Source organism: Salvelinus namaycush, chromosome 27 (assembly GCF_016432855.1).
Source record: "Salvelinus namaycush isolate Seneca chromosome 27, SaNama_1.0, whole genome shotgun sequence".
Lineage (NCBI taxonomy): Eukaryota > Metazoa > Chordata > Actinopteri > Salmoniformes > Salmonidae > Salvelinus > Salvelinus namaycush.
In genome coordinates this window covers 25869320-25884532 of record NC_052333.1, presented here as the reverse complement: position 1 = coordinate 25884532, position 15213 = coordinate 25869320, and the positions used below count along the sequence as shown (strand labels likewise).

General features: G+C 41.8%; 2 protein-coding genes across 4 annotated transcripts in view; both read left to right on the top strand.

Moving 5' to 3' along the window:
- Positions 1-8378, top strand: part of LOC120022833 (rho guanine nucleotide exchange factor 2-like) — a 45974-nt gene extending 37596 nt beyond the window's left edge. Inside the window, exons 22-23 of the mRNA XM_038966853.1 lie at positions 1252-1423; positions 8185-8378. Of these exons, the coding sequence (XP_038822781.1) occupies positions 1252-1423; positions 8185-8309 (297 nt within the window). The 3' untranslated portion in view covers positions 8310-8378. The remainder of the gene's footprint in view (positions 1-1251; positions 1424-8184) is intronic.
- Positions 8379-14698: 6320 nt separating this feature from the next.
- LOC120022823 (tropomyosin alpha-3 chain-like) overlaps positions 14699-15213 on the top strand; it is a 33878-nt gene continuing 33363 nt past the window's right edge. For 2 of the 3 annotated variants that reach the window (XM_038966828.1, XM_038966832.1), the window contains exon 1: positions 14699-14936. In XM_038966828.1, the coding sequence (XP_038822756.1) occupies positions 14823-14936 (114 nt within the window). In that variant the 5' untranslated portion in view covers positions 14699-14822. The remainder of the gene's footprint in view (positions 14937-15213) is intronic. The other variant, XM_038966830.1, reaches the window with a different exon arrangement.

Genomic DNA, 15213 nt, shown 5'->3' with positions numbered 1-15213 from the left:
ATTTTGCCTAAAATTTGCTCTATTCCATTTATTTTTATCCTAAAGAACTCCCTAGCCCTTGCCGATGACAATCAATCAATCAATCAAATGTATTTATAAAGCCCTTTTTACATCAGCCGATGTCACAAAGTGCTATACAGAAGCCCAGCCTAAAACCCCAAACAGCAAGCAATTCAGATGTAGAAGCACGGTGGCTTGGAAAAACTCCCTAGAAAGGCAGGAACCTAGGAAGAAACCTAGAGAGGAACCAGGCTCTGAGGGGTGGCCAATCCTCTTCTGGCTGTGCTGGGTGGAGATTATAACAATACATGGCCAAGATGTTCAAACATTCACAGATGACCAGCAGGGTCAAATAATAATAATCACAAGCATACCCATAACATGATGCAGCCACCACCATGCCTGAAAATATGAAGGGTGGTACTCAAACATAATGCCAAACATAATGCTTTGTATTCAGGACATAAAGTTAATTTCTTTGCCACATTTTTTGCAATTTTACTTTAGTGTCATTTTGCAAACAGGATCCATGTTTTGGAATATTTTTTATTCTGTAGAGGCTTCCTTTTCACACTGTCATTTAGCTTAGTATTTTGGAGTAACTACAATGTTGGTGATCCATCCTCAGCCAATAAACTCTGTAACTGTTTTAAAGTCATCAATGGCCTCATAGTGAAATCCCTGAGCGGTTTCCTAACTGAGTTAGGAAGGACGCCTGTATCTATGTATTGATACACTATCCAAAGTGTAATTAATAACTTCACCATGCTCAAAGGGATATTGCTTTTTTTATCCATCTACCAATAGGTGCTCTTCTTTGCGAGGCATTGGAAAACCTCCCTGGTCTTTGTGGTTGAATCTGTGTTTGAAATTCACTGCTCGACTGAGAGACCTTACAGATAATTGTATGTGTGTTGTAGTCATTCAAAATCATGTTAAACACTATTATTTAGAACATTTTTTACTCCTGAACGTATTTAGGCATGCCATAGCAAAGGGGTTTAATACTTATTGAAAACATATCAAGTTTTCATTTTTTATTAATTTAGAACATTTTTATGGGGGTGTATAGTCCAGTGACACAAAATCTCATGTTTCATTCAGGCTGTAACACAACAAAATGTGGAAGAAGTCAAGGGGTCTGAATAGTTTTTGAAGGCTGTAGGTTATATATTAGCCAAATATAGAAAAAAAGTGTCAGTAGGTGTCACAATTGATCTGGTGTGTCGTTCCACTTGTCATCTTGCCTAGGCTCCACCCCTTCGCAGAGCAAGTGAAAACAACGCAGACACCCAATTGGCCAGCCAGGAGTCAATCGATCATTCGGAAGGGCATCATGATGGCAGTGACCTGGATGTGGAGGTGACGTCAGATGAGGAGGAGGAGGAGGCCAAAACATCACCGCGCTCGGAGAGTCCTCATGGTGTGTAAAGAGTCTTAGTAAACAACACATCCAAGTGTACAGTCGTGGCCAAAAGTTTTGAGAATGACACAAATATTAATTTCCACAAAGTTTGCTGCTTCAGTGTCTTTAGATATTTTTGTCAGATGTTACTATGGAATACTGAAGTATAATTACAAGCATTTCATAAGTGTTAAAGGCTTTTATTGACAATTACATGAAGTTGATGCAAAGAGTCAATATTTGCAGTGTTGACTCTTCTTTTTCAAGACCTCTGCAATCCGCCCTGGAATGCTGTCAATTAACTTCTGGGCCACATCCTTACTGATGGCAGCCCATTCTTGCATAATCAATGCTTGGAGTTTGTCAGAATTTGTGAGTTTTTGCTTGTCCACCCGCCTCTTGAGGATTGACCACAAGTTCTCAATGGGATTAAGGTCTGGGGAGTTTCCTGGCCATGGACCCAAAATATCGATGTTTTGCTCCCTGAGCCACTTAGTTATCACTTTTGCCTTATGGCAAGGTGCTCTGTCATGCTGGAAAAGGCATTGTTCATCACCAAACTGTTCCTGGATGGTTGGGAGAAGTTGCTCTCGGAGGATGTGTTGGTACCATTCTTTATTCATGGCTGTGTTCTTAGGCAAAATTGTGAGTGAGCCCACTCCCTTGGCTGAGAAGCAACCCCACACATGAATGGTCTCAGGATGCTTTACTGTTGGCATGACACAGGACTGATGGTAGCGCTCACCTTGTCTTCTCCGGACAAGCTTTTTTCCGGATGCCCCAAACAATCGGAAAGGGGATTCATCAGAGAAAATGACTTTACAGTCCTCAGCAGTCCAATCCCTGTACCTTTTGCAGAATATCAGTCTGTCCCTGATGTTTTTCCTGGAGAGAAGTGGCTTCTTTGCTGCCCTTCTTGACACCAGGCCATCCTCCAAAAGCCTTCGCCTCACAGTGTGTGCAGATGCACTCACACCTGCCTGCTGCCATTCCTGAGCAAGCTCTGTACTGGTGGTGCCCCGATCCCGCAGCTGAATCAACTTTAGGAGACGTCCTGGCACTTGCTGGACTTTCTTGGGTGCCCTGAAGCTTTCTTCACAACAATTGAACCGCTCTCCTTGAAGTTCTTGATGATCTGATAAATGGTTGATTTAGGTGCAATCTTACTGGCAGCAATATCCTTGCCTGTGAAGCCCTTTTTGTGCAAAGCAATGATGACGGCACGTGTTTCCTTGCAGGTAACCATGGTTGACAGAGGAAGAACAATGATTCCAAGCACCACCCTCCTTTTGAAGCTTCCAGTCTGTTATTCGAACTCAGTCAGCATGACAGAGTGATCTCCAGCCTTGTCCTCGTCAACACTCACATCTGTGTTAACGAGAGAATCACTGACATGATGTCAGCTGGTCTTTTTGTGGCAGGGCTGAAATGCAGTGGAAATGTTTTTGGGGGATTCAGTTCATTTGCATGGCAGAGAGGGAGTTTGCAATTAATTGCAATTCATCTGATCACTCTTCATAACATTCTGGAGTATATGCAAATTGCCATTATACAAACTGAGGCAGCAGACTTTGTGAAAATTAATATTTGTGTCATTCTCAACAATGAGTAGACAATGCACCAGAATATTAAAAGCCTTTTAAATGACTAAAACATCACCCATAATATTCTTTCTGATAAAAATGCTAAAAATTTGAGAAAAAGTCATTTTTCTCATGTCAAACTACCAGGAAGTCTGAAAAGACCGACCTGAGTGGGTGGGGAGCTAGTAGGCTGAGCTTACCTTGACTGGCGGTTCTTTGAAAACGCCTATGTCAAGCAACATTATCTCAAGCAAATTTGCTTCTACACAAAGCAACTCAAACAACATTGAAATTGCATGCAACATCCAATCCTGTCGTACATCTCATCATGGCTTCACAAATGATTTGTTTATTCAACTGTTTGGTTATTGTAAACAGCATCAATATAGACAAAATGTTGGCTGTATGATTTAGCTAGCTAGCCCAAATGGAATTGTCAGCGCTATTTATCAAGTTAGCTAACTAGTCGATTGGACAATGCCAAGAGTGTGCAACGCTGTCATCAAGGGAAATGGTGGCTATTTGAAGAATCTCAAATATAAAATATATTTTGATTTGTTTAACACTTTTTTAGTTACTACATGATTCCATATGTGTTTTTTCATAGTTTTGATGTCTTCACTATTATTCTACAATGTAGAAAATAGTAAAAATAAAGAAAACACCTTGAATGAGTAGGTGTTCTAAAACTTTGACCGGTAGTGTGTGTGTGTGTATATATATATATTATAGTAAATACTACAATATTTAATGTGCATATACCCTGCCCATTCCCCTCCCCCATTAAAGAAACGAATATCTATAAGTGGTTTTTATTTTTTTAAATGATGTGGGAGAGCAGGGAGCGTCGGTACCAACACAAGAGTAGCTAAATGAGATGCAGCTGATGCTCATGGAGAAGGAGATAGAGAGAGTAGAGATAGAGACTTAGAAACTGAGTGGAAAAAATACAAATTAGAGCTTGAGAAAAATAAATTACATTTGGAAATTAGGTTCCTTGAGCAACAACAGCAGAAGTTCATTGTAGCGCGAGCGGGAGCAATAATAAGAAATTGTACATTGAATAGGCCTATTTGTTTTACAATCATTTTAAGTGTAGTCTTTGCATTTGTAAATAGTGCCTGTAAGACTTTCAAGACTGAAGGAAGGAAAGGAAGATATGCTTTTTAATCGTTACAACGTATATATTTATTGATTGGTTATGCTGGTTATATAAGTTTCTACGTCTCTCATTTAACCTAGACCTATTGGCTACATTTGATCGATGATTTGATTCCGGACCAGTCGACCTTTGATGTTGTCTGGACTAGCAGGTTCCCTATGGTTTTCCTGTGCCCTGGCTCAGTCATGGGATGGGGCAGCCTCTTCTTCACGCAGCTATTCTGCAATACCACTGTGGCAGCGACAATGATGCAGGTCCTCTCTGGTGCAATTCTTATCTCTCCGTGTAGGCAGTGGAACCTAGTGAGAGCACAACGCAATAAAACTGTGTGGTAATGCAGTCATCTTATGTTATTTGGTGCATTTCATAGCCTAATGAAAAAGTAGGCTACTAACCTGTGCTTCAGCATCCCTATGCAGCACTCAATAAGGCACCTCGCCTCAGCATGAGCATTGTTGTACTCCCGCTCCTGGTATGTCCTGGGTGCCAACATTGGTGACATCAGCCACCTTTTTAGTGGATATCCACTGTCCCCCAGCAGGTTGCCACAAAGTCTAACCTCTACAAACTCCCGCTGGAGTGCGCTCTCTAGTAGGAGCCGCGCGTCATGGGTAGACCCAGGCCACCACGTCTGTAATCTTCATCCCCTCATTGCAGGCAAGCTGTACGTTGATGGAGTGAAATCCTTATCTGTTGACATATCTGATTCATGGTCAGAAGGGGTCTGTATCCTGACATGAGTCAGACTGGTATGACTGGTATCCCGTAGACTGTGGATCTGCTGACATTTATCATGTCCTCCACTGTTTTGAAATGCACCTTTGGCATAGAACTGAAGCGCAATCAGAGTTTGCAATGCCGGGGACAGCGCCGGTGAGAGCTCATTGATTATTTCAAACTGATCAAAACTGCTATAGTGGAACCTCACGATACACTCCCCGTCTGTATACATATCCAGCGTGTTGCTCCGATATATTATTATTCGTTCCCGTCTAAAGGCCCGCTGGTTGTGAAACCGATAGACAAAGACGCGCCATGCACCGTTATTGTAGTTTTTGAATTGTGTTTCTAAGAAGAATAGTGTTACCATGGAGAATATTCATGAATCTACACACTTTGGTGCGCTTCGCCTGCTAGCTACTAGGCGAAGAATCTACGCCAAGGCGTAGCTCATAAAGGGCTTACGCCCAGGTGGTGCAACAGGTATCATTTTTAGGTCCGGTGTAGAGCACATTTTACGTCGGGCGTAGTTACGACCCACTTACCACCAACTGGTGCAACCGGCCCCAGTAGACTAGCTACCTAGCTATGTAAACCACGCCCCTCTCCGAACACGCCTTCTGCGATGTTGGTTACAAGGCGGTACTTATTTCAATAAGGTAAGAGAATAAGACGTTACCATTAGTGTATTAATAAAGCCCTTAGTTATCCTGCCTCCATCCGACCGTCAACACTCCGATGCATTGTTCACCAGTTGGACGGCTGTTACGAGATCCATCTATTCTGACCGGAGCAGTTTGTTTGGTGGGTCAAAAAGTAACAGAATCTTGGTTACCACGAGAGTGATAAACCTGAAGCTGGGCTCGATATGGTGCTCAGCAACCCCACTTCCTTGACTTTCACATTTTCAACCTGTGTCAGCTACTGGGATATATCCTGGGAGGACTTAAGGATAACTTGTACAGTGGCTGGTTCAGCAGGCGTTTGTGTTTCCCCCTTGTAATGAACTCCAACAGTGGGCTTTCTTAAGTATTTGTAAAGGTTACAAATGTTTTAAAAAATCTCCGATGTCCTCCTCAGAGGACATGGCATGGACCACCACCAGATGAAGATGGTGGTTAAAGCAATGAACATAAGGTATGTCTCAACCCAATTTCTCCTGTAGAAGTTTCTGCACTCCCCCTTGCTTCCCCAACATCACAGAGGCTCTGTTGTAGACTTGACGGAGGATTTTGTCAGTTTCTGTGAGAGTGTTGGCATCACCTGCATCTGCAGTGGCTATGGTCAGAAGGCTCTTTTATTTCATAGTTTCCATTTACAAACCGAAGTACGATTGAAAAGTTTTCATAGCCCGTTGGGTCTCTCGTTCTGTCCACTTCCCCAACAATATGCTCTGTTACTAAGTTGCTCATTTGTTTTATTAAGTTGTTCTGGGCGTCGTGGCTCGTATAGGTTGCATTATGGGGAATGGTTGGTGCTACCTTATTTTATTTGTTTACTTTTACCCCTTTTTCTCCCCAATTTTGTGGTATCCAATTGGTAGTTACAGTCTTGTCTCATCCCTGCAACTCTTATACGGACTCGGGAGAGGCGAAGGTTGAGAGCCATGAGTCCTCCGAAACACAACCCAACCAGGCCGCACTGCTTCTTGACACAATGCCCGCTTAACCCGGAGGAAACACCGTACACCTGGCGACCGTGTCAGCGTGCATGCGCCCAGCCCGTCACAGGAGTTGCTAGAGCGCGATGGGACAAGGACAACCCTGTCGGCCAAACCCTCCCCTAACCCGGACGACGCTGGGCCAATTGTGAGCCGCCCCATGGGTCTCCCGGTCAAGGCCGGCTGCGACAGAGCCTGGACTCAAACCTGGATGTAAGTGGCTCTGGCCCGTGTGATTTAGCATTGCTAGCAGCTGCTGCTTAGCTGGGTGGTGGCAAGGAGGCTGGTGGCGGGACTGGGAGGGGGGCTCTGCTAGCTTCACCGTTGACAGAGACTAGGCTAGCCAAACTCTGTGGGCTAGCCACTGCATTGCCATGATCGCCAGCAACTGTAGCAGTGGTTTTGATGAGTGGATTTTCAACTGCACTTGTTGTAGGCTGGACAATAGAACGAGTCAAAATACCGAACGTTTGCAGAGCTTCTTCCGACTGGAGTGACGCTTAGAAGTCCATTTTGCCTAAATGGCACCAAAAAACGTATCCCTTTTTATTTTACCACCACAATCTGTTCTTAGGATGAAATTGAAAAATAACAACTTGTGTAGAAAGTAAACATCCGCACCTCGATGGTGCCAAGTGTGCTTCTGTCTGCATAACGAGGAAGTAGGGAAAAAATTGCATCTTTTGACTATTTCTGGTCTGGTGATCCATGACAGCAGAGTACGCTACCCAACCTTATGTAATTAGAAAGAGGAGATTATCCTGATTAGAATTGTGTCCAATTAGAAAAAATCTAAACGTACACATTGCGAGATATTTGGCAAAATAGACAGACATACCTATATTTCCCAATAGGAAACAACCTCAGAGTTCCATGAGTCATTTTTTGTTGTTTACATTTTAACTACCAACAACGTGGGCCAACAATAGCAAAGCAGGCATTGTGACGTAGAACAATAGACTGGGAATAGAATGTTCGGAAGGCGAGTTGGTGCCACGGTGCTAACTAATAGTAGCTGGCTGGTTGGAAATGCCCTAAAATAAGGCCTGTTTTTTCGTGATTACTTCAAACAGCAAAAAGCAGCAAAATACGAAATATAAAGAAATACACAATTCCCAACAGGGGATATCCCCCTGTAGTATAATTATATTGAGATGTGCTTTAGCAGAGATAGGCTTACCTCTTTCCTCTCCATAATGCTAATGCAAGCCCACACACAGTTTTATATAACACATCGATTTTGTGACGAGGCACAAATTGTCTCTTTCTGGAACACACACACCATTGCTGCCCTTCTCACCTCATGTTCTCTCTGTGTGTGCATGCGAACAACTCACATCCCTCTGCTTCTCTCAGTGTTTGGTGTGTGGGTGGAGATGTCTTTCCAGGGCTAGTGCTGAGCGCCATCATTCTACTCCCTGTTGAGAGAGAAAGAAGGGGAGAGAGAGAGATCCCAGTAAAGGAGTGCACTACACCAACGATTTCTAGCCCAACGAAACAAAAGACTATAGTACCCTCCAAGTTTGCATGAAAATAACCTATTTGTCACTATTCGAAAGAATCTGTCATTAACCACCATCTCTGGCATCATAATAAAGGCCATGGTGTTTGCTTTGATATACATTGTTTATATGCAAATTGTCTCTTTACTCAGATCTTCAGGACATTCCAGAGGAGAGCGAAGCCACAGCAGAACCACCACGAGAGCCTGACGTGTCACACTGCTCCCCTACTCTCAAAAATAAGCCAAAGAGAACAACAGAACTGAACTTGAAATAGTCTTCCTCTTTTTACACTTAAAAGGAAGTATCATATTATATTAATTTTCAAATATATATATATATTTGTTTCGTGGCTTTTGCTTTACAGTACACGACCAGCGGCAATATGTGACTACGCTATTCTTTTGTGTTTCTCGCTTGGGATTATTTGGATTTATACTGCTCCCTTTTGGAATCGATGCTAGACTAATGAGGACCTATTAAAGTGGCGTGAATAACAGGAAGGGAGTTATGCAATGATGATTTTCCAAAGAAGAATATGTAGGAAATGGACAGCAAATATAAAAGCAGTGAATGGATAACCAAACCTGATGGGTTTTGTCTAAGTGAATGGGACACTGCATTAATGATGGTTGGGTAGCTGCTTCTTTGCATTAGGATGTTGGATGTGGATGTGAATATATATAGCAGCTTGTGCTGAGACACATGGATATGCACAAACACACACCACAGACACACCACAGACACAAACGGTCATACATGCTCTCACACACACATATTTGAGTCCATTTCCATAATTAGGATGATCTAATTCTCAACGCTGTTTATGATGCTGATGATTTGTTTATTTATTCTTCCTTCCTTATTTAAGCAGGTAAGTTAAGACCTCTCATGACACAGGCCAAACATTAGAGTGACTGTATAAGAATGAGGTAGCACTGTATTTCTCTCCCCTAATTACCATGTTTTTACTTAGAAACCACATGGCAACAGCATAATGACAATTATTATTCCAAAATAACTTACTTACTTATCCACTGATTTGTGGTTCATTTCCTGCAGGGATCACATACGTATACTTTAAATGCTCAAAGTAATGTAACTCGCTTCGTGGCACATACACTACCGTACAAAAGTTTGGGGTCACTTAGAAATGTCCTTGTTTTTGAAAGATTTTTTTTTTTTTGTCCATTTTTAAAATAACATCAAATTGATCAGAAATACAATGTAGACATTGTTAATGTTGTAAATGACTATTGTAGCTGGAAATGTCAGATTTTTTAATGGAATATCTACATAGGCGTACAGAGGCCCATTATCAGCAACTATCACTCCTGTGTTCCAATGGCACATTGTGTTAGCTAATCCAAGTTTATCATTTTAAAAGGCTAATTGACCACTAGAAAACCCTTTTGCAATTATGTTAGCACAGCTGAAAACTGTTGTTCTGCTTAAAGAAGCAATACAACTGGCCTTCTTTAGACTAGTTGAGTATCTGGAGCATCAGCATTTGTGTGTTCAATTACAGGCTCAAAATGGCCAGAAACAAATAACTTTCTTCTGAAACTCGTCAGTCTATTCTTGTTCTGAGAAATGAAGGCTATTCCATGCGAGAAATTGCTAAGAAACGGAAGATCTTGTACAACGCTGTGTACTACTCCCTTCACAGAACAGTGCAAACTGGCAAGAGCAGAATAGAAAGAGGAGTGGGAGGCCCCGGTGCACAACTGAGCAAGAGGACAAGTACATTAGAGTGTCTAGTTTGTGAAACAGACGCCTCACAAGTCCTCAACTGGCAGCTTCATTAAATAGTACCTCCAAAACACCAGTGTCAACGTCAACAGTGAAGAGGCGACTCTGGGATGCTGGCCTTCTAGGCAGAGTTACAAAGAAAAAGCCATATCTCAGACTGGCATCCCTGTGGAACGCTTTCGACACCTTGCAGAGTTCACCCCTCAACGAATTGAGGCTGTTCTGAGGGCAAAACTCAATATTAGGAAGGTGTTCCTAATGATTTGTGCACTCTGTGTATATTACTTGGGGATTCTTCGTCACAAATACCAGAAAGTGACAATTGTTAATAATTAATTTCAAGTAATTACCAGAAAGAATTATGCTATTACCATGTAGTTACTAAGTAAATACCTGGCAATAAGGGAGCATAAAATAAAGTTTTACCTAAATGGACAAAAAACCTAATCCCTATATGGTAGACTATATAAAAGAAGCAGTCAAAAAAACAGACATTGGAAGATGGAACTAAGACAATACGCCATGTAATCCATTTTGAGATGCATTGAGAGATAGGGGAAATCAACAACTTTTTGCCAACATCGGATTATAAAATGGAGTCTTCTCTATTAAGGACTAAACCAATGACATTGGGGACTGTTTTTGAACAACGGACAGCCGAGCAACCGTTATATTTGCCTTTAAATTCTTTTGAAACTCAAATGCTTTATTTGAGACTTTCTTTATTCTTGTAATTTCTTGTCATCTTAATTTGACTCATGTACCATATTTTGCTGGCTTGCATAGTGTGTATCAATCTGGCTAAAAATGACATGGGCAATGATTTGGTGTCTGTCTTTATTTGACGAGGAAACTGTACTATATTCAATTTATGTTTATAGAAGCCCATACTAAAGATATGAATGTCAAATCCAAATGTTGCCTTTCAAGTTGTTATCAAAGTTATATTGTCATATTTATGTATCAATGGCATATATCCACTCGTTTTGACAAGTTCTGTGCTGGTGTAAAAAGGGTCTTCTTGATTTGTGCTCTTATTACAGATAGTTAGGATTATCTAGGTCCACCTCACTTGAGCCCTCTGTCAAAACAACAGGTGGTGTAGTAATGAAGACTTATTTCCACAATTTATCATGGTCCTGACACAAACTGTTATTATGATAGGTTTGTTGGCATTATGCCTATCCTAATTGGAATTAATGCCTAGGTAAACCTAACAAAGGTTTGTAACAGTTGTCATAAGCGGTCATGACTGTTTATGACATATGTATGTCATTATTATGACGGTGTTAGGTAGACCTTGTGATAAAAAAGGTTCAAAGGAAGTGTTACCAACAGTTGCTCTTACCTGAAGCATTACCACTGCATTCTGGTAATCGAATCTAGCTCTGCTATAAACTGGCACATTGTACAGACAATGTGGCTACCAAAGCTCATATCAGACTATGACGATCCCCGTAGTACGTCAATCCAATTCGGTGGTAAAACGCAGCTGTCTTTTGGAGGGCCTTAGCTCATGTATCCCACTGTCTCACACTCTATATCTATCTAATTTAGGCTGACACCACTTCCCCAAATACCTCCCCCTAAACCCCTCACGGTGACTTGATGCCTCTACCGAAACAGGTCAAATCTATCAAACCCCAACACACTTAACTCTCTCACCTTCTTCACCATCTCTCTTTTCCCTTTACTCTTTTTAACTTCCTCTCTCTATGCCATTTTTAAAAATGAATTCCACCGCCCATCTGTGTCCATCTCTCTTACTCTCTTTTCCACTACCTCTCTTTTTCTCTCTCACTCTATGGCTCCATCCAGAAACAGCCCTTAGTCCCTACCCACCTGTCCAATTGTCTCATCTCCATGAGGAGTTGTTTACGGACAGGTTCTATCTCACTCTCTTAGCCATCTCTTCGTTTCTCTTTCTCCCTCCCCCTTCCTTCCTTCCACAGTCTAAACCTGGACACTGTTGACCACATGACTTGTATTCTCTCCCTTCTCTAAACCTCTTACTCTTGTCCACTACCTCTCTCTTTCTTTCTAGCTATATATACAGTATATCTCACTCCCTTCTCCATCTCTTTTTGTTTCTCTCTATCCCTCCCTCCCTAATGCTGGGGACAATGTCAGCCAAGTAACATGTATAAATATCCCCATTGGGGGACATAGTTGGCATAGTGGGCGCCTCTCTATGGCCCGCCTGCACCCCATTCATCATTGGAATTGACCAACATTGGGGATGCCATGGCACTGTAAGCCCCGACAAGCTCTGGTGGTCTGGGAGAGAAGCAGGGGGAGTGGTGTTACCGGGAAGCTGTACTGTGGCCCCTTCTTCAAGCTATCTCCCTCTCTTTCCCTTTCTCCATGTCTCTCTCTCTTTATTTTTCTCTCGCGCTTAAATAATTGCCAGATTATGGTATTCTTAACGTTTTAGGTAGGTCACAGTACAACCAAACTGGCTTAAATTGTTCTTACATTTAACAACTGTGGTAACTATTAGAAGAGTACATGAAACCTTGGATTTGACCTCCAGAACTAAGGCCTGGATTCAATCAGATCAAGCGCTAACTGGCGATAGCCGACACTCGCATAGCTTATGTTCTGGCGGGGTGTCAGAGCTGTAACTTCATTGGAGCTGTCAAATCGTTGAGCAGCTGCTCTTGATCATTGTCACGAAGCCACACCCATCCCACTCACGTTAGAAGTTCAGAACGAGAAAGTGTAGGCTATATAGAAATAACAAGGTTCAAATTGAAAATCATTAAACAAAATAATGAGGATTTCTATCAGCCTAATCGAGGTGTAGGTTACATCTCACATTCCTGTGTTCGAACTTGTAAACAAGGCTGCATGGGATTTATTTTAATGCGAGTCCGTGCAGCCAATGGCAATGTCTGCTTTAGGTATAATGTTGGGAGCTGTTTGTGGATTTGACAGCTCGCAGTTCCGGCACCATCAAAACATCAGCTATGCGGATGTCGGCTAAAGTGGATCTGATTGAATCGGATCTTAAGTGTTGTTGACTTTTGTACCTTGCTCTAACCCCTTTAACCTAACATTAGCTAACCTTAACTAACCTAACGTAAACTTGCTAGGCGTCTCTCTTTCAGTCACTCTGTATCTTTGTCAAGTTGATGTTTAAGAGAATTGGAGTTTGCAGTAGTGGTGTCAGGCACATGAGCAGGTGTTGCTGTTGTAAAAGAGTTATGAAGTAGTATAAGTTTATGATCTCTTAATATTTACTATGCCATGATTCTTTGGCGTAAGCTGTTGAGATGTGCTTTCTCCTTGTTAGCATGTTTAGCATTTCAGGTCCAAATGATCGCAAATTGTCTCAAATTAATTGTCTACCTCAAAGTTACTTTTTAAGATGATTTGGACATGAAATGCAAAACATGCTTATATCGTGGACATTGACTTGTATTGGTATTTGGACAAAAATGCACAAAAGTTAGTGTTTGGAGACAGCGGCTAGTAAAAACTAAAGGATAGATTGCTGCCTTACCTTGTCAATAGACTCCTTATAGGGTAAGGAACCCAATATGTAATTTTGTAGTTTGGATGATTAATAAGGAAAATTACTACTGTTGTTTTGTTGCCAAGGTTGTCATTTCAAACCCTGAAGCTAATATTTTCAACATTTAAGTGGTGCCCAAAGCTATGGTATGGGGGATTCCTGATTTATTATGGTAGTGCTCACTCCCCACACTACCCTGCACTCCTAGACCCCTCTGTAATTTGAACCCTGTGTGTGTGTGCGGTGTGCATGTGTTGAGGACAGAAATAGAACTGTCTCTTTTGTTTTATGACAGCATCTGCCTAATCCTCTATGCCCTGCTCATTGTCCTTCTCTCTCTCTCCCACCACCTTTGTTTTTATTACTAAAAGCCCACCACCTTTGTTTTTATTACTAAAAGCCCACCACCTTTGTTTTTATTACTAAAAGCCCACCACCTTTGTTTTTATTACTAAAAGCCCACCACCTTTGTTTTTATTACTAAAAGCCCACCACCTTTGTTTTATTACTAAAAGCCCACCACCTTTGTTTTTATTACTAAAAGCCCACCACCTTTGTTTTTATTACGAAAAGCCCACCACCTTTGTTTTTATTACGAAAAGCCCACCACCTTTGTTTTTATTACGAAAAGCCCACCACCTTTGTTTTTATTACTAAAAGCCCACCACCTTTGTTTTTATTACTAAAAGCCCACCACCTTTGTTTTTATTACTAAAAGCCCACCACCTTTGTTTTTATTACTAAAAGCCCACCACCTTTGTTTTTATTACTAAAAGCCCACCACCTTTGTTTTTATTACTAAAAGCCCACCACCTTTGTTTTTATTACTAAAAGCCCACCACCTTTGTTTTTATTACTAAAAGCCCACCACCTTTGTTTTTATTACTAAAAGCCCACCACCTTTGTTTTTATTACTAAAAGCCCACCACCTTTGTTTTTATTACTAAAAGCCCACCACCTTTGTTTTTATTACTAAAAGCCCACCACCTTTGTTTTTATTACGAAAAGCCCACACAGCAGGAAACATACAATATATGTCAATTATGGCAAAGAATATGACAGCTGACACAGGAAGACAGAAGGAAATGGATGCGAACAGGCTTTCTATCTGCCGGTAGAAGTTGTCCGTATGCACAGATCTAGAATCAGCATGTGTTCCCCAAACCTGACCTTAACCATTAGGGGGAACAACGCAACATCAAGGTAAGCTCATCCTACTTTGCTTTATTATAGAGAGGAAGGCTCAGTAGATACATTTAAAGAACTGACCTTTAAAGGATTGAGTTGGGTGGAGCCAGTAGGCTAGAATGGGAGGGGCATGTTTGTGGGTGTGGTCATCTACTCTTTGGGATATATATGTTCTCTTTCTATCCCAGAGTTTGGTCTCTCTTCTGCTCTTTCTCCCTCCCTCCTTCTCTCTCTGTCTCTCCTATTCCACTGACTTGACAGGACCGTCCCGCACCCTTTATCCTTCTTTTCCCTCCTTTTCTCGGTCAAAAAGCCCAAAAGACCTTCATAAAAATGGAGGCAGTCAAGAAGAAGATGCTTATGTTGAAGCTGGATAAGGAGAACGCTCTGGACGCGGCAGAACAGGCCGATACCGACAAGAAGGCAGCCGAGGAGAGGAGCAAGCAGGTGGGCCAACCACATCACAGAGAGTGGGGGGATCCTCTATCATGGATGGGGACATGGGCACCTTGGGTAGTCAAATAGGCAACTGTAGGTTACTACTACCCCAGGGAGCAAAACTGGTTGCAATGATGTCATTCTGTCATTTTTCTACGTCATGGTCAGGTTGTATAGCTATTGTACGGACTTTAAGGACTTTTCAGATGTATTTTTTAGTGACCACAAAAAGATGTGTGGGTGTGTCACACATGGCATCCTCGTCCCTATATATTGAACCTATTTT